Genomic DNA, 22,313 nt, shown 5'->3' on the forward strand with positions numbered 1-22,313 from the left:
CTACCAAGGCATTGTCTTTTCCTTTTATAAGTAAAAGAGATGCAGAGAGAAACCAAAGAGAATATCTCATCCGATAATGACTAGACTTGCATGTTAAAGAGACGTGGGGACAAAACAAAGAGAGAATCTTTCATCCAATGATGACTTTACCAGCAACTATATGATGGGAAATGAAAGGCATAAATATGCATCAACAAACTTAGCAGCTCTAAGCTTGATGTCATCTGTATGCTTTATTCCCTTTTTCCTCCTTGATTTTCAGCAAGAGAGGGTTACAAAGAGGCCTCACAACAAGGACCATTTTCAAAGCAAAGATGGAAGAAAGCATTAACTACATCAAAGAACCACCTTCCCATCACTTGATTGATAATCTTTGAGACATAAATTTGCCATCGTAAAGGAGCGAGAGAGAGAGAAAGGGGGGGGGGGGGGGGGGGTAAGCTTCACCAAGTGATAGATTGTTCCAACAACCATCAATGAGATAGAGCTTCAAGTTTTTGACTCAAGAAAATGGCCGTATGGCCATTACATGCCCCTGACATCAATCCTTAAGGCACTCGGCATGAAATTGTGTGCACCTATTTTCAGCTCAATTTTAAGAGGGGGAACTCACTGCTATGGAAGATGTCAAGCTCATCAAAAGAGAAAAGATCGCTCGGGAGATTATTTTGGGTGAGAAAGTCCTAGCAAATATGATCGTTTGTGGTTGGCTCACAGTTCTCTCCGTGATGTCTCGTAGTCCCCTCCATGATGAAAGCTTAAGAGCTTGAAGTTGCAATCATGTCCATGAGCAATTGAGCTTTGAGGGAGCTATTGTGCATAAGCTAGAGAGAGAACATGTAGCTATGCTAGGAAGGAATAAGCGCATCCCCAAAACAACCTGATTGGAACTTTCAAATCAATATTAGCTATTACCATGTTAGTATTAATGTGCACACTTGGTATGATATTGGTACCCCTTGGAGATAGAATTGAGGCTACCAAAGACATAGAATGAGAGCAGATGATAAGTACAGTCAACTTTGATTATTGCATCTAACAGATCAGACATATACAATCCAATGATGATTGGTTTTATCATTACATCCAAAAGACGAGGCGTATATAAGATTAAGATTCCAACCTTTGCCTTCCTCCTTGTGGCACATGGTTTTGTAGTTATCCCTCACTAAAGCATTTGTGGGCCACATCTTGTGCAATAAACTAGTTTATTGGCTGGTTTATTGAAATTGCTAATCCTAGCACAACTTGGAGAAACAAGGAAGGGCATACCTCGACAATCACATTCATGGTGTGCTCTTATAGGTCCTAAGCTTTTGAAGAGGAGAAGATCTAGGGGTTGGGCTGCCAATGGGTGGGTAGCAAGCACCTCCCTCAAGAGGCTCTTGATGACCCTTTGTTATGTGCAATAAAGGGTGCTTCAGGGGCGCATGGCTATGAGAAAGGGTGCTTCGACATCTATGAGAGACATGATGGTGGGAAGTGGAAACATCTTGCATGAATAACAAGGATAGTGGGAAAGCGGACACTGCATGGTGTCCTAAAAATGCTCATACACGCCTTCGTCAGCCTCTCTCTCTCTCTCTCTCTCTCTCTCTCTCTCTCTCTCTCTCTCTCTCTCTCTCTCTCTCTCTCTCTCTCTGTCTCAACATCATCGGCAACTCGTTCACCATAGCTTCATGCTCTCTTTCAAACATTGGGTGTCCCTTTTAGAGGTAGTTCAAGTGGATATTTTTGGGCCATCCCCTTCAAAGGCGTGTTTCCACTCAAAGAAATCCCTTAACCTCATAGTTGCTCCAAGAATTGCACAAGTCAACAACAATGGTAAACAAATAGTTAATTAAATATTTTTAAATAAAAAAATTGCTACAAATTTGCAGGAAGTGATAAGCAAGGGGAGTCTCATCAAAATTCACTTATTGGGACAATTTTCATGGATTAGAGGATGCCCACATCAACAAATGAAGGCTGACAAAAGGCTCTACCATCTTGTTTCCTTGGAGCGAAGTTGCTTTGTAGAATAGAAAGGCTACAAGCTAGGGAAAGCATAGCAAGCAAGAATATTTCTAAGCTTTCTTTCAAACATGGATTGATTGTCTCAGCTTTGGTAGTGAGCACAAGATTTGTGAAGCTTACATCAAGACGGTATGAAGCCGAACAAGGGGGTTTTGAAATTTTATAGAGACAATTTGGTTTCCCTTTTTCTTCTTTGGATACCAATTTTGAGCTTGGGTGCATGGGACTACATGTCGAGTAGACACAAACCAATCAAGAGCTGTTCTATGTTTGTGTATTTAGTTTTAGCTGAAGACAAAGCTCTTTGTCAATTGTCTTCTTGCACCAAGCACTGTACATACATATATTTATAACAACGGTTGATGTTGGGCACACAGTTCCCCTCTTCTACCTCTTATGGGCTAAATTTACATCCATTTACAACTAAATTGGGATAAAATATGACTCTTAAGATTTCTCAAGGAACAAGGCTCAATCTCTACAAGCTCAAGGAGTACTACGTATACAAAGCTATCTAAGATGAGAAATTAGTATGTATCCTCTCAACACAAGGTGCACGAGAAAGGAGGCTGGAAGTACATGTGGGTCTTGAGCCAAGCTAGAAGGGCTTCAAGTTTGGGAAGAAAGCACGAACAAGGATTTGGGTATTTTAGCAAGAAAAGAAGTTTCTTTTTGAACCTAGACTCGAGCTTGAGAGTTTAAGCACAGAGTGAATTTTTGAAGATTTTGAAGAGATCAACAAGGTGGTATACACAAGGTGTTGCAAGGTAGTAAAAATTCACAACCTCAGTAGCTACATGAAAGGCATGCCTAATATGATGGATTCAACTCCACACAAGAAGACTCATTTATGTTTGCACTATGACACAAGACACTCTGTTAAGGCCATCATTGACCAGTACTTGGTCGATTTTTTGTTTGATAATTTGCACAATTGATTTTAAATAAACTAGGCTAGGCATGCACAACAATGTGATAGTACATAGGCTTTTATTTGTGACAAAGATTGTCTACTCTTGTACGCAATGCAAGTGTCAAACCTTTTTGAAGAGATGGATTTGTAACAATCACATTCATAAATTTGGTATGCTTGATGTGAATATGGCATGCAAATTTCAATACCAATCGTATGATCAAACAAGAGATCAAGTCCAGCCCCTTGGCATGGCACCACTAGATCCATGAGCAATGCAGAGGAGAATAATTTTTTATCCAAAGCCTGTATCCACACCACATGGCTAGCCTATCCAAGTGGGATGTTGAGTAGCACATTTTTGGGCATGAAGACAAAGCTTTAAAATGTGATAGGTAAAGATATAGGTCACATGCAATCGCAAGCTTGCAATGTTCATCGAGATAAGGACGTTGTATTGTGCAAGCTTACACATATCCCACTCTACAACAGAACCACAACTTTGGTGTTGCAATTGTTTCTTCCAATGCTTAATCCTCAATTTGTGGTTAGACACCAGTGTGAATAGACCTTTTAGGTAAAGTACATTTCCATAGTATTCATTAGTTTTGTGTGTGACATGTTTAGTGTTTAATCATGATGGCATATTGTGATATTTGACATTGTCAAACTGCTAAAGGATCAAATTCTCCGAGTGGCAATGAAATACTACCCACCAAACCTTGCAAGCTAGTCAAATCTTCAAGAGCAAACATTTCATATACTTGCAGTTCACATTTGAGTCTACATTCTTGATCTTGAAATCTCCTTTTCCAAAAAACATCAAACAAACATACTTGCTTTCTAGAAAGCACTTTTTGCTTTTATGAACAAAATGGATTCTAAAATACATTTTAAATCATATAATAATAATTCTCATAAAAAAACATTAAAAATCATATTGTAAAAACCATAATTGATAACAATAGAAACTTGTGTTTGCTAATCTTGAGAATCCAATTTTGGAAAATTTAGCAACATGAAGTCAAATAGTAGTAGTTGTAGTTTTTTCCAAAGTATGCCATGTGGAGAAATAGAGCAAGGATAGATTACCAAAGCAATAAAGAACTTGAGAAATTTGATATTTTCCAAATGAGATTATGCATTCTATCGAGTTTTAACAGCAAATGCTCAAGCTCAACAAGTTCAGTGTGATGTTGGCCTGTGACTTTATTCATGTGGATACTCTAGCATGGAAGCGCATTGACAATACGCGACCAACTTGGCTTAGGTATGGACGATGTTAACCCATTCAAGCAATGTTTCACATCTTGCAGTGTATAATCAGTTGTCATTGTCACGTACAATTTCCGCCATGGCTAGCAATAAAGAATGATACGTGTTCTTAGGCTTGATTTTGTCATGTTGGTGTAAAGTGAAGAATATGGATGTAAATCTTCACCCTCTCCTTGAAGAGCTACAACATTTATGGACATGCATAAAATTGGTGGACATGAGCCAACATCTAGTTTAATGTAGCACCCTCATTAGAGGCATTCTAATGTGGACAATGCATGGCTATCCCTACCATGGACGATGCTCACGTATATTACCAGTACACCCTAAATACAATGCAAACAATGTTCACACCTCATGCTAGTTTTATTTGTGTCTAGGGCTTAAAACTAGTGGCTACAATGCATGAATTGTATGAACCATGATTTACAAGAGGCTCTTTTGGAACTGGAGCATTGAAGGATGTCCACTTAGGAATGCTTGTAGCTAAAGAAAAGACGTAATGAGTGCCTTATCCTAGGGATGAACATGTTCTCAATATGGTTTGAGTTGCCATATTGGTCGAAATTGAAGATCAACAACCTATTGGAACCAATGCAAATATTCAAGAATGTGGCAAGCTTGTTGTGGGACCATCTCATTGGAAAGAAGGATACACTTGGCACCATGATGGACTTGAGATATATTGCCTGCAAACTGTTGCCGACGGGCTATCAAAGCTATCCAAAGCCCCTTGGGTTTTGACTACCAACCAATAACACAAGGTGAAAGAGATTATGTAGTTTGTGCGAATGCTAGTGGGTTTAATGCACTCACTTAGGATGGCATTTATGAAGGATGGGAAGCTCACTAGTTTGAAGTTGCAAGATTGGCATAAGATGCATCGAGTTTGCCTTAATTAATGTGTCAATATCGGACTTAATTGCATGTGCAATGACACTGAGACACTAAATTTGTTCGTAGTTTGACTCTTTGTATTCAAGTGTTTGGGCCACAACTTACAAGCTTGTGGTGTTGATCATTGGATTTTACAATAAAACATTGACACTGCCTCCATACCCTCCACAAAGCAATATACATGGAAGTGGTTTGTATGTTTGAATACTCACCCTGAGAAATGTTCTTATAGCATAGATCCAGATTCAAGTGTATGTGGTAATGGTGGATGAGGACAAGAAAGCTTCATTCACTACATGCATGAGCTTTGCCGTAGATCTTTTTCCATGAAATCATGAATAAATGGAGGCAAATCGGCACATCAAAGAAAGAGCAAGTTATTTTGCTCCTTCATCAAGAGTTTCCCATGCCTTCGCTTGCTTATTGCTTCTCCAACAAGTATATGATGGAGAAGAGTGTAATTTTTGTAAGCTCGAGTGCTCGGATGCTTGCAAGGCACACAAACACGGATTAAGCAAGCTAGGTTGGCTCAACAAAAGAAGATTAAAAGTTCATCAAAGTGGAAACGACGCACCTTCCCCAACCTATAAATCCAACAAAGAGATGTTGTGAGAGGGAGTTTGAATCACCTTAGGAACGGGGGATGGGAGACATTCAACGAATATTTTATATGTGTATTTCTTGTTTAATCTTTTTCTTGTGTTTCCCAAAAATGCTCTATCATTGGAAGAGAGTCGTCTTGGATCGAGCGAAACTATGACGCAGAGAAAAGGCCTCCATCTGCTTACCTAGAAGTTTCTACCACGAGGTCAATGATTGGTAAGCTATTTTAACTTTTAACGCATCTTACAATGATGCTAGTTTGTTTTTTAAACAATCATTCTTGCTTTTTAATTATGTTTGGTAACTCTTTTTTATTTGTAGAACCCACTGGAGATCAAAGTTCCATACTTGCCAATCATACAAAAAAAGTGGGGGAAGCAACAATAAATACTAGAAACCAAACAACTTCAAACCACCAACAATACTAAATTTACCAAACAATCTAATTTTAGGCAAAAGTACCAAAATTACTAAACAATACTAAATGTACCAAAATTGCCAAATATATTAAACAGTACCAGAACTACCAAATCAGCTAAAACTACCCAAATTTAACCAAAATTACCCCAACTAGAGTCTTTTATCAACAAAACCTAGAGCTACTAGAAGTACCAAACGTTCAAAAGTACCATTCTTGAAGTACCGAACCTACCAAAACATTAGAACCATGAAAACTAGCAAACCCACCAGAAAACTACTAAAACATTCAAAACTACCAACACTAGCAAAAATATCACAACTATAAGATCTTTCAAAACTACAAGAACTATCCCAAACTAACAAAATTGCATAATTTCTCTAAACCACCAAAACTACAGAATCTTTCAAAACTATCAGAGGTATAGGATCTTTTAGAACTACCAAAACTAATAAAACTACAAAACCTTTCAAAACTATCAATAAAAACTTTCAAAACTACCAAAACTCTCAAAAGAAACAAAGCTATAAAAACTACCAAAACTATTAAAAGAACCAAAAAGCTAAAAACTACCAAAACTGTTAAAAACCATCAAAGTTGTTAGTTTGAATATCTGTTCCTTATGTACCTCATCTTCAAGCCTCTAGATGTTGTCGCTTACAACAAGTCACAACATCATGCGTTGATTGGCTCCCAAATCAGCCTCCACCTCCCTTATCTCTTAATCACACATAGGGTGGTGCTGTCGCAACTAAATAACTTGCACTTTATATCCCACAATATCATCATTGATTTTCTTCACCATAATATTTCACCTTTGTACCTTATTAGAGTCTCCTTCTTCTGTTGGATATTAGCCCCTAGTGTTATTAGCCTACTCGTGGTAGCTGTAGTCTTCCAAAGCATTCTATTAAGTATCACCTATGTTGGAAATTATCGCTTAGTGTTGTTAGCCTACTCGTGGCAGCTGTAGTCTTCCAAAGCATTCTATTAAAAATATCGCCTCCAAATCAACATGTAATCAATACTTACCCTTGGTACGGATGCTCCATCTCTATACATGCTACCGCTTTGCATCATGCGAAGCTTCTTGTCATGATGGAGGACACCTCCATGAGAGGCACCATTTGCCCTCCTCCAAGTTTCAACCTCTCTTTCCAGACCTTTGACCCTACTCCTACACATATTGAGTGCACACTTGCCAAAGCGAGCCCATGCCACCTTATGTGTTGTAGGGTTCTTCTTGGTTGCATGGCATCTTTCATACACATAGCACTGCACAAACTTACTTGTAATCCCCCAACATGATGGGGCGCTTGATAGAGTTTATGACACAACGATATGCAATCATTGACCAAGTGGAGTTGCACACGATTTTGATAAATCTTTTTCTTTTGGTAGTTCTATCCGAACACTTTCAAGCACTGATCGGCAGATTGATCATCGTCATTGTGGTCCTTCGGAAGTTGAAATGTAAAAACCGATTAAACATGCCTTATAGGCTTCAAAGTGGTGACTTATATTACCATATTTTGACTAAAGAATACAAACTTTGGTACACTATACATAGGCTTGTGTAGAATATAAATTCACAAGCATGCATCCTATATGCAATTCAACACATATCTGGTTTTTTGACCCGCTCAAGGTTAAAGCACAATCAAACATGCATAACTAGTACTATATGGAATAAATTTCACAGCATGCATCCTACATCAAATAGCACCAAATTTGGTAATGTGTAGAATTTAATTTCATAGCATGCATACTATAATCAACTCAAAAATGTGCCTCCTATAGCAGAATATTTGGTTTTCTAACCTGCTCAAAGTTATAGTACAGTCAAACGTGCAAGCATACCTAGTATTGTATAGAATATAATTTCATGGCATGCATACTATACAAAATAGTACCAAAGCTGGTACTATTTAGTACCAAATCATGTATTGTGTGGAATATAATTTCACAATATTTGCACTATAATCAACTCATTATTATGACTCCTACAACACATAATTTGGTTTTCTGACCAGCTCAAAGTTGTAGCACATTCAAACATGCATGCATACTTAGTATTGTATATCAAATTTCGTAGCATGCAAACTTTAACTAAATGGAAAATTAGCCCACATTTATCGAAACACAAATTTTTCGAAGCAGCCAACATAATCGATTGCATATGCACATGCATGCTAGGGTGCATTCAAACATGCACGGTTAAAACATGAGCAAAGTAACAAAGGAACAATATGGATCTTCAATGTTTACCTCTTTGCCTCCCCATAGACTTGTTTGGACCTTTATCATCAAAGGGGACACATGCTCACTTTGATTGTTCCACCAACACTCTCTACTTAGCACTTGCCCTTGTGTTGGGGGTGCTTCTATGCTCCACTCTATTATAGATGCCGATGTTGAATCCTTTGCACTAAGAATTGCCTATTAGTAGCAAATAAATTGAATTGTCTCTAGGTGCTATATCATTTTAGTTTAACAACCTTAGGACCTTGGTGCATCACTTCTCAAAAAAATTATATTGCTATGAAAAGGCTAACAAGCATGAATAGTTCTTTGTATCTTTTTCTTGAAGCTCAACTATGTTTGGGGCAAAGAAGCAAACTATTTCATTTTAGGTTAACGACCTTAGGACCTTGGTGCATCGCTCTTGGAAAAAATTATATTGCTATGAAAAGGCTAACAAGCATGACTAGTTCTTTGCGCATTGTGGATCATGTTTGCCCAACGTGCGAATGGCTTATCTCATTGGAAGATAGTAGTTAGCTTTGCACAATTAATATTAGTCAGCTATGGTTATGTCCGCACAATATGCAAAAGGGTTATCACTCGAAGACATCAGTTAGGTATGCGAATTAAGGTTTTAGGCTATGACTTTTGTGCATTGCTTCTCAAAAAAATTATATTGCTAACGGAAAGGCTAACCAAGCATGACTAGTGCTTTGTAACTTTTTCTTGAAGCTCAACTATGTTTGGGGAAAAGAAGCAAACAATCCGTTGTGGACTATGTCCACCTAGCGTGTGAAAGCATTATCACTTGAAGATATCAATCAACTATGGTTATGTCCATAGTCACTTGAAGATATTAGTCACCTAGCCCAGCATGCGAAAGGGTTAGCACTTGAAGATATCAGTTAGCTATACGAAATTAAAGTTTAGGATCTCGGTGCATTGATTCTCAAAATTATATTGCTACGATAAGGCTAACCAAGCAAGACTAATTCTTTGTAACTTTTCCGTGAAGCTCAACTTACTCCGTTGTGGGTTATGTCCAACCAGTGTGTGAAAAGACTATCACTTGAAGTTATCAGTTAGCTGGATGGCCTGCATGCATGGTGGCTTGGTTCTCAGCCCAGGTAATGCATTTGAGACAACGTACTCACCACAGTGCTTCTCCCCATCTCAAGGAGGCTATGGCTGCCCACATTCTCCTTCTTCGTATCAGAGATCAAAACCCCGCAAAATCTCATCGCCAGTTCCAGCCTCGGCATCCTCATCTTCATTTTCATCTGCAGTTTCTTCCCCAGAGGCAGCTCGCCAACCTCGTAAGAAGTGGCTACAACCCCGACAACTCTTCTCCGTGGCTACTCCTTTCAACGAAATCACCGTCCTAGACATCCCTCAGGACAGCTCTTTAGATTTCGCTGGATCTAGGCTACTGCTATTAGATGAATCAGGTAAGAGTTTTTAACCTGGCTGAAACTCAAAAAGCTCGCTGTTTGTGTCCGGTTTACTTAACTGTAGAGGGTTTGGTCTGCATTGTATCCTGTTCTTAAATGGACATCAAAACTTAGTGTGCTTCAGAAGTACCTGGTGCAGGCAATGGAAATTGTTGCAGCTGGAGAGTATAGTCGTTACAAATTCATTAGAGTACACATAATGAGTATGGGATTGTGATGCAATCTCATGGAACAAGGAAGTGGCTCTTTCTGAAAAGCTAGATTAGCCATGACCAGATTACTAAGGCCTGACCGTAGAATGTGCAGCAAGAGGAACCAGCATTTGACTGAAAATGAAATTCTCATAAATTAAAAAGCAAGATGAATGCTTCATTACTCCCATGTTCCTTGCAACTTAAGATGTAGGGGCTGATTTAGTGTGCCTGCAAGGGGCTGCCCTGGCCTCCAAAAAACCCAAGAAGGGAAGGGGGGAGGAAATGTTTGCACGTAGTGTTGACATTTGGTGGGGACATCTAGTTCCTACTCCCACAGTCAACAGCATTCGGATGCTTCTTCCATACATTCCTTTGGAGAGCTCCAACCTTGGGGGCAGCCCTTCTTTAGGTGTGCAGATTTGGTCACGACTGGCTAGTATACCAGGTTCTTCCCTTGCAGTCTTTTGCCCAGGTTTCTGGCATGTTACAAATCAGCCCCAACGTTCTTCACAAGCTTGTTCCCCGAGCCGGTTCCTTTACTCTTTGTTTGAGTATTGGAGTTATGTTGTGTATTGGATATAGATTGCACAATTCAGTTGTGGGTATTTTCTATTCCGCACAAGTACAAAAGGACAGTTTTGATGGAGATCTTAAGGAAGCAAGTTACAACATTGGGAGTATATGTGCTCATTTAGTCTATATGTAGTTTGGCATATTGTATTGGATTGTACCTACGGGTTTGATCCTTGCAGATGCAAAGATGTGGTGGACATTTGGTTTGATCTCAGGGAGTTTGCTTGAGTAGCTAGGTCTTGTTGGACCTCGACGGCCTCTTTGGCAAACGTGATCCTCAGGTGATGATCTTTTAGGTCTTCCTATTCTTAGCAGTCCGAGTTTACCGATGGTGTGATTCTCTTTGAGTGTCGAGTTCCATGAGATTCCGGTCCTGCACAGAGGAAGCAATTTTACTCCAGGTTGTCTCAGATTTCTTTCTGGGGGTACTCATTCTCTTTTCCCAGGATTGAGCGGGAGGGGGACTTCGTACCTTGGGGAGTTCTCAGCTTAAGCTCTTGAGCTTTCAATGTTAGTGATTGCTTTGTTCCAACATGGGTTGAGTCAGTTGTTACCTCAGAGCGTACTTTCGAGGATACTTCTTCACAGGGGGCTTCCAGATTATTATCTTCAGTCGACTATCGATGCTCCATTCAGCGGAGTACCACGCATGATGTCTTCCAGTTCTTGGTTTCCTTACCCATTTCTTGCGGTTTTGGATGGTGTGCTTGAGCCCACAGTGCAGTTATTATCTTGGCGGATGTTTTCCTTTAGCCATTTCGGTGGTTGCCTTGTCTTTCGGATTTGTGGTGTGACGATTACTCTTCCCAGTGCATCCGAGCCATAGTTATCTGGAACGGGAGAAGAAGGAATGCTAGACGACAACATGCATGAAATGCCATTCCCTGTGTTGGATACTCACGTCTTAAACACGGAACGGGGATCCGGAACGGAAAATTGGGATGGGAACGGCAAACGGAGACTTGAAAATGGCCATTCCTTTAGCCATTTCGGTGGTTGCCTTGTCTTTCGGATTTGTGGTGTTACGATTACTCTTCCGAGTGCATCCGAGCCATAGTTATCTGGAACGGGAAATTGGAACAAGGAACGCAAGACGACAACATGCATGAAATGTCATTCCCTGTTTTGGATACTCACTTCTGAAACACGGAACCAGGATCCGGAACGAAAAATTGGGATGGGAACGGGGAACGGAGACTTGAAAATGACCATTCCCTGTAACTATGATTTGAGCAGTAGTTTCTATGTCTCGTCTTCCAGATCGATCCCTGGAAACTGTACCATTCAGAACACACCTACTTCCCTTATTCTTAGATTGGCATGTTATCTTTCGTACAGGTGGATAGCGGTCCTTCTCGGACTAGGAACCAGTTACAGTCAGCCATGGCATTCTTCAAAGAGGGGAGACAGTTTTCTTGGTTCTCTCAAATTTGGTTCCAGGTTCCATAGGTATATTATATTTTCCTTTGGGATTCACCTTCCTTGGTGATCCAGTTACACAGGTAGAGACTCTTGGAGAGTTATGACAATTATCCATGGTTCGGGTGTTCTCTCTTCAGAGGGGGATGTGGAGCTAGCTTGGGAGTTAGTTCTTGCACACTACTTCCATACCGTACCAGTGGTTCCATGTGCAGCGGACAGGGTTGACAGTCTGGTTGGTGGCTTTCTACAACACCTTGTTCTTCTCTTGCAGAGCTTAGAAGCAGGATCTTACTTTGATCTTGCCGTGTTAGCTACAGTCTCAGTATTGATGTGTGTTTCCTTTTCTGTTGGATGTTTGTTCTTGATTCACTCTGAGAGTGGGGTGATATTCTCTCGGGTGGTGTTCTTGCCATATCTGTACTAGCTATCACTCTCAGTTCGGATGAAGTTCCTTCAGTTACAGTTTAGCAGTTCATCATTTTATATGGTGGTTGGTGCAGTTCTTTGGTTCTTCGTCATCAGACATATAGTTCTTGGTTGCCTCAGTTCCCCTTGGACTTCTGTAGTAGCAGCTTGGAGTTTTTGGCATGTGGTATATGACCGGAGGTGCATATTTCCGACTCTTTCCTCGAGGGTAGATTTAGAGTTGGGAAATGATTCGGATACCAGTCGTTTATGTCTTTTATCCTCAGTTCGGATTCACTCTTGGAGCGGTCAACAATAGTACCTTCTGCAGATGCTGATTGTGTGACTTGTGAGTCGGTTGGCTTGAGGAGATTCTTGATAGAGATGGATTTACTTTCAGCAGACAACATTATACTTCCCGGACGTCGTTCGGGGGTAGTGGTTGGATGATACAATGGCCGTGTATTGATTCGATCCCAGAGTTTTGTAGGAGATATTCTTGTCCACGAAACCCTCTCTTTACAGTTGCAAATTGGTCACTCCAGCTCCTTGGACCCCTTTCCCGTCCGGGATCTGAGAGGGGGTGTTAGAGTTCATATTCCTATCCGGTGGTAGCTCCGTATCTCTTAGGAGCAGATTAGGGAGTGGGCTGTTTTGTGGGAGCAATAATACATGAGCTGAGTTTTGGCCATACTAGATAAACTCTCCAAATGTTAATAAGCAGCTAGCTATAGACCTCCTCAAAAGAGTTGCTACCAGACTCCTCAACAACACTATCACTACCAAATGCACTATCATCAGAAGGCAACATCTCTCTCATAACTAGAGAGCGCCTTGTAGTAGTAGCTCCACCAGAATGCTCTCGACCGTGAGCTTGTTGTTTAGGAGCCATGAAATTGGAGAAATTCCTTTCTTGTAAGTGTAGAAATTGATGTTAATTTGCTGAATTTGTTGTTGTCACTTGTCAGGACTCAATTTACTGAATTTTTGAATGTGTGTGTGAGAATTTAGAGAAAGAGAGGGTTGATTTTTAATTCTTGAATTGTACAATTTTAGAGAGAGAGAGAGAGAGAGAGAGAGAGAGAGAGAGAGAGAGAGAGAGAGAGAGAGAGAGAGAGAGAGAGAGAGAGAGAGAGAGAAGCTTGAATTGTGTTGTGTTTGTGTGAGAGAGAGAGAGAGCGTGAGAGGAGAGAGAACCTGTAGAGGAGAGGAGAGGGCTGAAGCCTTGAATTGTGCGTGTGTGTGTGTTTGTGTGTGGGGGGGGGGTGTCAAAAGAGAGAGAGAGAGAGAGAGAGAGAGAGAGAGAGAGAGAGAGAGAGAGAGAGAGAGAGAGAGAACCTGTATAGGAGAGGAGACTCGAGAGAGGACTGAAGCCTTGAATTGTGTGTGTGTGTGGGTGTCTGGTGTGAGAGAGAGAGCGCCAACTTGTGTTCAGTGGGCAACCAGCTGCAACAACGTACATGTAGAGATGAGGGGGCCAGGTTGATGCTTAAGGTTCACAGAGAGAGAGAGAGAGAGAGAGAGAGAGAGAGAGAGAGAGAGAGAGAGAGATTATTTGATGTACGTGAGGGATCTATCGATTTTTTGAGGTGGCCTTTGTAGATGGCTTAAAAAATCCCCAAATGGGTGGTTTGAGGTCAATTGGTCAATAGGGGGCAAAAAAAAAAAAACAACTTAGTCGCCCGTTTCGTAGGGCCGAAACGCATTTTTGCTTTTGTTGTTCAATCTTGCCATCTTATTTCTTTACTAGTTGAAAAAGGATACTCATTCAAAAGAATCATGAAAAACGTTCGTTCATTTTTGCATCGTAGTAAGTTTATTTTTAATGCTTCTTCCTTTCGAATTTCAAGTTACTCAGTAGTAAATTCAACAGATGTGGGGAACGAAAAAGCCCACTTATTGTTTGACTTAATAACACCTTATGTTGTTGTTTTGATCTCTAGCGCTTCTAGTATTTTTACTATAGCTTGACAAATGCTAGCCTTTATCATGGTTGAGTATGCCCATCACCTCCGAAGGGTGATAGAAACTCAATTCGTTGGTTTTGTAAAGTATGTTCAAAGCATGAATGACCTCTATACAAACCTGCACCTACTCTTGGGCATTGACGACGTGAGCAGGGATGTCATAGCTGTTGTCCAAGGTATGCATGATAAAGGTGATAATCTTATTCTTCCTGTTTGGACAAGCAGCGAAGTTGAGGTCACATATTGTCAAGTTTGGATCTTTGCTCTTTGTAGGTTTGTAGTAGTATCCAGTTTTCGATTTCGTATTTAGCTTACCTGAGGACTTAAGAATGTGTTCCTTTAGAAGTTGTTGTGTGTAGTTTGATTTCTAGGATTAAGTTTTTAAGATGTCTTACCCTTTTTTGCTTAAAGTTGAGTACTTGTTTTAAGCCAAGTAAGTTGCGTCAACTTACTTTACGCATGCCTTTTCTAAAATATTGTTAAGTTAATAATGTTTTGTTTTATCTAGTTTTGTTTCGTAACAAATAAAGTGATTTAGTTTGTTTGTTTGTTTGTTTTTGTTTTTTCTTTTCTTTTCTTGTGTCCCTTGCTTTTATAGTTTTATGAGTGCTTTATTCCCTCTTATAATTCGTGAGTTCAGACTATTTTGAACTTATGAAGGTATATATAATGCATAGCCTGTTTACTCTTCTTTGTTGCTTCTCTTGTGGTGAAAGCGGTTTGAACCCTGTTGCATCTATTTGTATAGATTCTCTAAAACTTTCTAGAACTCTATTAAGAGCTTGGATCTAAGACAATTTTCTCAGTTTGGCACACAACGTCACCAACTTGTGACATTCCCCCTCTTGAAAGAATTGTAATCTCCTCGATTACGCCTATAAAACAACCAAAGGACATAAGCTTTCTTCAATAGATACATTGACCCCATGTACCTATGAACTAGACTTCACAAATCCAACACTTCTACAATGACATCAGTCACTGATCAATCACATTTCTATCGAGGGTTTCATATACAAATCACGATCATCGTAACATATTCAGTAATCACATCCAGACCACGTTGATCTTTTCATGGATGTCTTGATCTACTAAATCATGTTGCTACTATCAGATTCATATCCTTTCTTTTCACATTTCAAGCAAACCATGCCCTTGACCATCCCCACAAGACAGTGCATTCACAAAGCATGCAGTTCACAAAATCACCCACTTAGTTCATGCTGAACACTGTGTTTCAATCATTTAATCTAGCCATCTCATCCTGTCCAGAACTCTTGATGCACCTAGATCCTTGTGCAACCATCTCATCCTTTCAGAATTCTTGATGCACTCACAACCATAACGAGATATCTCATCCATATAGAAATCTTGGTGCACTAGAATCTTATTCATTTCACATTCACTTAGCCATCATATTCAAATCTCGCTGATTTCGAATAGATGTCTAGATGCACTAAGTTGAAATCATTCTTCAAACAAAATGTTGCAGACATTTCATCTTTCTCTACATGTCCCTAACAATACACACATGAAAGAGCACATGTCTTCAATTCAATCAAGGAAATTTCCAATTTAATGTACATATTTTCATAAAGTCATTGCGCTAAATACTGTCAGCCTGTTAGTATATGTTGCTAAATTGGCTTTATCTGACAAAAAAATAATTCTAAATGAATTATTGAATTTATAAGTGAGAGGGTTTTCTCGCTTGGAACACCAAGAAAATAATTCTAATTGAATTATTGGAATTTTAAGTGAGAGGGTTTTTCTCACTGGAGACATCCGAGTACAGAGTATTCCTAGTGCGTCATTCAAAGTAATGACGAGAGCACTGAGAACGGGAATATTTGTAAGGCCACCAAGAACGGGTACTTCTGATGCGTCATATCGGATGGGTGACAGGGAGCATTGGAAAGAAGTATCCGACCATCCAGGAACGGACATCTCTGATGCGTCATAGGATGGGTGACATAGAGCGTCGTGAAGGGGATTGTACTGTAAGTTCGGTAGGAAAGGACTAGGTGATGGGTATTCTTGATGCGTCACAAGGTGGGTGACGGGTGCATCGGAAAGGGGATATCCATAGTCGAGAGGAAATGCGAATTGGAAAAGAGGAATACGCGTAAAGACGCAAGCACAAGAATAAAGATGGGTTCTGAGAAGCTTTTCTTAAAAAGCGGAATATTTTAACGAGTTTTTCGGGAAGAGCAGACGCTTTCCCGCGAGGAATCTATGTTTGTATTGCATTCGTGCATGTGGTTGCATCCAGGGACGCCTGGGAAGTGCTGTGAAAGCATTGTTTTTAACTTATAAGGTTTAATTGAGTTTTTTGGCAAGTTCAGACCAATTTTAAAAATATGCAGGCCGTCCAATTAATAAGTGGACAGCCACTTAGAAAATAAAGCAACAAAACAAGCCAGCGAATTCTCTCTCCCTATTTCAGGTAGAACAGAAAAAAAAAAATTTGAAAAAAAAAAAAAAACGGCCACGATATCTCCGCGAGCAGCTATTCGTGCCGTGGTGAAGGAGCTATAAAAGCACCACATGCCCTCACTGAAGGGAGGTTACCAACGCCAGCAAGAGAAGACTCTGCCGCCAGAAGACGCGAGAGATCGCGAGACTACGAAGCACGGAAGTCGCTTTTCCCGCGCAAGAGCGACAGGTATCTATTGTGGATTCGCCATACGAATTGTTGTTGTGTGTTTGCGTGTGTGTTTGCAGGTACTTCATCGCGAAGTAGAAGCGAGAAGGCTTCGGCCTACGCTTGGGAATTCCGGAAACGGATTCGGAAATTGTCTGTGGAGTCTCAACTCCGAGTACAGACGGAAAAAGGATTGAGAGCTTGTCTCTTGGATTTCCCTTACGGGAAGGAACGACCATCGAGTCAGAGATTTAGAACGGAGGGGTTTTCTCCGGTTCTTGTGCTTGTAAAAAGATTCTCCCTAATAAAGAATTCTCTATAAGGGGGGGGGACCAACCCATCTTTTGGTCCCCAGTACTATGTCGATCTTCTCACTCTCTCTCTCTCTCTATTTATTTCGCTCTATATCCTTTGGCTTCAGTATTAAGTGATAAATTCTATTTATCCGAGTATATTTTATATTGTTATGCGCTCCCATTTGTGACAGTGGTATCAGAGCATGGTCTCCTTCCTTTCTTTGTAAAGGAGGATGACTCTGGGAAGATACGGGAAGAAGCCATGACAAGCCAAGAGAGAAGTAAGCAGGTGGAAACCTAAGTCCTGCAGGAAAAAGCTCGCAGAGTTGGAATTTTTTTTTCTTCTTTCTTCTCTTTGCAAGAAGTCGACACAAGACTTGGGATTCTTTGAGAAGGCGACAAGAGCATGATGCTCAAGAACGTAGAGAATCCAAGGAGCGGAATTCTCAAGATCGTTCAGAACCCAGAAGATATCCATGAACATCAATCCAGAACCATAGCCAAGAAATCCCATCATCTCGGGAAGGGTATGAAGAAGGTCTCTAGACCTAGGAACACTCCAGTCAAGTTTGATACTTTTGATGGAAGGGAAGATGTCCTGAAAGCTACTGCTTGCATTCGATTATTTGAAGTTGCCTTTGCAAATGGCAATTTCTGAGAAGTGTTGAAGGTGAGGCATGTGACCAAACACCTCAAGGGGGATTGCAAGTACTTGGTGGTATACCAAAGCTCTGCAAGGAACTTACAACAACAATTCAAGGCTGAATTTTCCGACAAATTTTTTTCCTCTACGCTTTGAGAAAGGCATTCAAGAAGATTGGGATTGGTTTGCCCAATAGGAACACGAGCGAGTCAAAGCAAGTAGTGGTTCACTCATGCCAAGGTAGCTCCATTCTTGATCCTCTCTGAGGAAGGAAAGTGAACAAATTTAATGGACTCTTACCCGAATTTTGTAAACGCATCTGCAAGATACTTTGCAGAGATAGTGGAGTCAGCAATAAAAGCTGAAAGTGTACACCTTAGTGTACATAGAATACAATCCCCGCAGTGGGACAAGAACCATTGAACACAGAAACAATGAATTTTTGTTACCTCTCCTTGAAGGATACATTGCTATCCGGAGAAAGTTTGGAGTAAGGGAATTAAATTCAACTCCTAAGTTTTTTGAGTAGAAGACCCTCAAACTTTAAGTGAGAGGCAGGTCTTTGATCAAAGTTAAATCTTTGAGGAACTCATCAATTGCGTATTGCTTTTATGCACGAGATATGCACGTGTCTAACCAGGACAATCACTCTCGAGTGTTTATGAGAGTAAGGTTGAGTCAGAACATTGTTTTATACGATGAACTGCTTTGCTTAACCATCCAGAAGGTCCATGATTGATCTGGTATCCGGTAGATCTCCAACAGATTACCTGCTACTGCGGGTAGGAAATTATGAAGGAACCATTCTGAGCTTTCAAGCAAAGAAAAGCTTTCATGAAGCTTGAGTACTCTTTAAGCCCACACCCCCTACCCGGTAAGGGAAGATATGGTAGCGCTTTTCGCACAAGTGAATGAACACTCTCTTTACGAGGGAAGGAATCAGCGACGACTACGGCCTGTGCTCCAGGAATCCAAGAATTATTGATGAGCGGGTTTTGCTCTAAGATCGAGCCAAGGGATCGTCAAGTTGAGCGTCTTCGCTCTAAGGATCTTACGAAGGGAAGGAAATTTCCCAGGTTCACCGAAACTCTAACACAGCTTAAGAATTATGTACACTTTTGAGTACATGGATAACACACGAAGATGCAGACCTATGCCAGGAACTGGACGAGAGTTTGTTATACTCTCTTGAGCGCCTTTTTGCGCGCAAGGATATTCCGGCACGAGAATCTCTATTTGAGATGTGTTCGGTAGAAGGAATTTGAGTTTCTCTACGGAGAAGAGGTTTTCTGATGATCGTTGATCATTGAGTACGCTATGTGCTTTTACCATTACAGAAGCAACTTTTGGTTGCGGTATATGTTTCTCCATGAGCAGGTCAAGTAGCATTTACACGCTGCTGCTGGAATAAATTCGAACTATTATGTTCGTAAGAATATCTCGCCAACCGTTTCAAAATGCTAAGAATTACATATGGGAGAACATCCCTGAGAATCAAAGAAGATTGTGAACCGGATTTGAACGTACGTTCAGAAAATGCTATGGCTAGAATCCTATCTGCCTGAGATTTTGCAAGGCGTCATTGATGCTTGCAAGATGAATCATTTTTTATGATTCTGTAAGAAAGAGACTCTAATGGGCGTCGGGAAAACACTGCTGGTGGTAATAACTTGCATGAGGAAAAGATTGGAAGGAAGTGCCGCCGTGCACAAAGAATCTGAAACAAGAACCTTCTTTAAGGTGATCCCAAACTTACTTTGTGCAAGAAAGACATCGAGCTTAATGCTCTATGACTTGGGCATTCCCTATGTGGGAGGACACAAGAGGTTTAATACCCTCTAAACTAACAGCGCTGGATTATGCGCAAGGACAGATACCTAGATTGATTTCTAGGAGGATTATTCTTCTCGGATTGAGAAGGTGGAATTGAGTTAACAGACTCTCGAATGAGGAAACGTTCGATCTGTTGGAAAGACGCGAATGACGAGTTCTTCCACGGCTCGTAATTTTGATGATTGGTGAAGGATATTCTCGAGGTACTAGAGGAAGGACATGAACCGGTAAGCTAAGTATTGATTATTGAATTTTTGTTTATTTAATTTTTAAGTTCTCTTTTGAGAAAGGACTAGCTCAACTCACCATTGAGCAAGATTTGGAATCTTTCCGGTTTCTCCCTGGCAGTTCGGTTGGACCTCTACAGTTGAGGACAACTGTCTATAAGTGAGAGGGATGTTGCTAAATTGGCTTGATCTGACAGAAAAATAATTCTAAATGAATTATTGGATTTATAAGTGAGAGGGTTTTCTCGCTTGGAACACCAAGAAAATAATTCTAAATGAATTATTGGAATTTTAAGTGAGAGGTTTTTTCTCACTGGAGACATCCGAGTACAGAGTATTCCTAGTGCGTCATTCAAAGTAATGACGGGAGCACTGAGAACGGGAATATCTGTAAGGCCACCAGGAACGGGTACTTCTGATGCGTCACATCGGATGGGTGACAGGGAGTATCGGAAAGAAGTATCCGACCATCTAGGAACGGACATCTCTGATGTGTCATAGGATGGGTGACATAGAGCGTCGTGAAGGGGATTGTACTGTAAGTTCGGTAGGAAAGGACTAGGTGATGGGTATTCCTGATGCGTCACAAGGTGGGTGACGGGTGCATCGGAAAGGGGATATCCATAGTCGAGAGGAAATCGGAACTGGAAAAGAGGAATACGCGTAAAGACGCAAGCACAAGAATAAAGATGGGTTCTGAGAAGCTTTTCTTAAAAAGCGGAATATTTTAACGAGTTTTTCGGGAAGAGCAGACGCTTTCCCGCGAGGAATCCATGTTTGCATTGCATTCTTGCATGTGGTTGCATCCAGGGATGCCTGGGTAGTGCTGTGAAAGCATTGTTTTTAACTTATAAGGTTTTATTGAGTTTTTGGGCAAGTTCATACCAATTTTAAAAATATGCCGGCCGTCCACTTAATAAGTGGGCAGCCACTTAGAAAATAAAGCAACAAAACCAGCCAGCGAATTCTCTCTCACTTAGAAAATAAAGCAACAAAACCAGCCAGCGAATTCGGGTAGAACAGAAAAAAAAAAACGATTTTTTTTTTTGAAAAAAAAAAAAAACGGCCACGATCTCTCCGCGAGCAGCTATTCGTGCCGTGGTGAAGGAGCTATAAAAGCACCACATGCCCTCACTGAAGGGAGGTTACCAACGCCAGCAAGAGAAGACTCTACCGCCAGAAGACGCGAGAGATCGCGAGACTATGAAGCACGGAAGTCGCTTTTCCCGCGCAAGAGCGACAGGTATCTGTTGTGGATTCGCCATACGAATTGTTGTCGTGTGTTTGCGTGTGTGTTTGCAGGTACTTCATCGCGAAGGAGAAGCGAGAAGGCTTCGGCCTACGTTTGGGAATTCCGGAAACAGAATTCGGAAATTGTCTGCGGAGTCTCAACTCCGAGGACAGATGGAAAAAGGATTGAGAGCTTGTCTCTCGGATTTCCCTTACGGGAAGGAACGACCATCAAGTCAGAAATTTAGAACGGAGGGGTTTTCTCCGGTTCTTGTGCTTGTAAAAAGATTCTCCCTAATAAAGAATTCTCTATAAGGGGGGGGACCAACCCATCTTCTGGTCCCCAGTACTGTGTCGATCTTCTCACTCTCTCTCTCTCTCTCTATTTATTTCTCTCTATATCCTTTGGCTTTAGTATTAAGTGATAAATTCTATTTATCCGAGTATATTTTATATTGTTATGGGCTCGCGTTTGTGACAGTATCCCTAAAATCTCATGGAGAAATTAGTTACTTTATTCAATCTAGGCAATCTGTGACAAAGGAGTGGGGTGGCTCCCCTCTTGTGCAATCTGCACCACACGAGATTCTGCCTATTGATTTATTGGTAACTTTTGACACAAACATTGCTAAGGAGAATCTTCAAGGCACAACTCAAAATTGAAGAGAATTTGTGATATTGTCTTCCCCCATCCACTTTGCATCGAGAGCCAAAAAGTGTCTGCTGTGGCCCCAAAGAGTGGCGCCCATTTCGGTATTCCTTTATTATTGCTTCGTAAAGGTACAATTCCCCAAGGGTCAGTTCTCTCTAAGACTTTGCGTCCAAAATGCTCTCCGAGGGATAGCCCTTTGGGCACTTATAAACGTACAAGGGATGCCCAAAAGCAGAGCCCCAAAAGCATCACTTCTAAAAGCTCTTGCACCCAAAAGCATCTGCTCTCAAAAGCCCAGTCGAAAAGTTGTAGGTACCAGCCAGCGTAATTTGCGGGAATCCATACAGCTTGCCATGTCAACATGTCAGCACAAAATGCGAAAATCTAACTCAAAGTTCAAGCTTTTGAGT

General features: G+C 40.8%; 1 protein-coding gene across 2 annotated transcripts in view; it reads left to right on the forward strand.

The window, feature by feature from the left end:
- Positions 1-9,398: 9,398 nt before the first annotated feature.
- Positions 9,399-22,313, forward strand: part of LOC147431579 (uncharacterized) — a 105,151-nt gene continuing 92,236 nt past the window's right edge. Inside the window, exon 1 of one of the 2 annotated variants that reach the window (XM_086494131.1) lies at positions 9,399-9,814. In XM_086494131.1, coding sequence (XP_086350257.1) covers positions 9,457-9,814 — 358 coding nt within the window. In that variant the 5' untranslated portion in view covers positions 9,399-9,456. The remainder of the gene's footprint in view (positions 9,815-22,313) is intronic. The other variant, XM_086494130.1, reaches the window with a different exon arrangement.

This window comes from Adiantum capillus-veneris, chromosome 21, assembly GCF_014529385.1.
Source record: "Adiantum capillus-veneris isolate H3 chromosome 21, ASM1452938v2, whole genome shotgun sequence".
NCBI classification, from domain to species: domain Eukaryota; kingdom Viridiplantae; phylum Streptophyta; class Polypodiopsida; order Polypodiales; family Pteridaceae; genus Adiantum; species Adiantum capillus-veneris.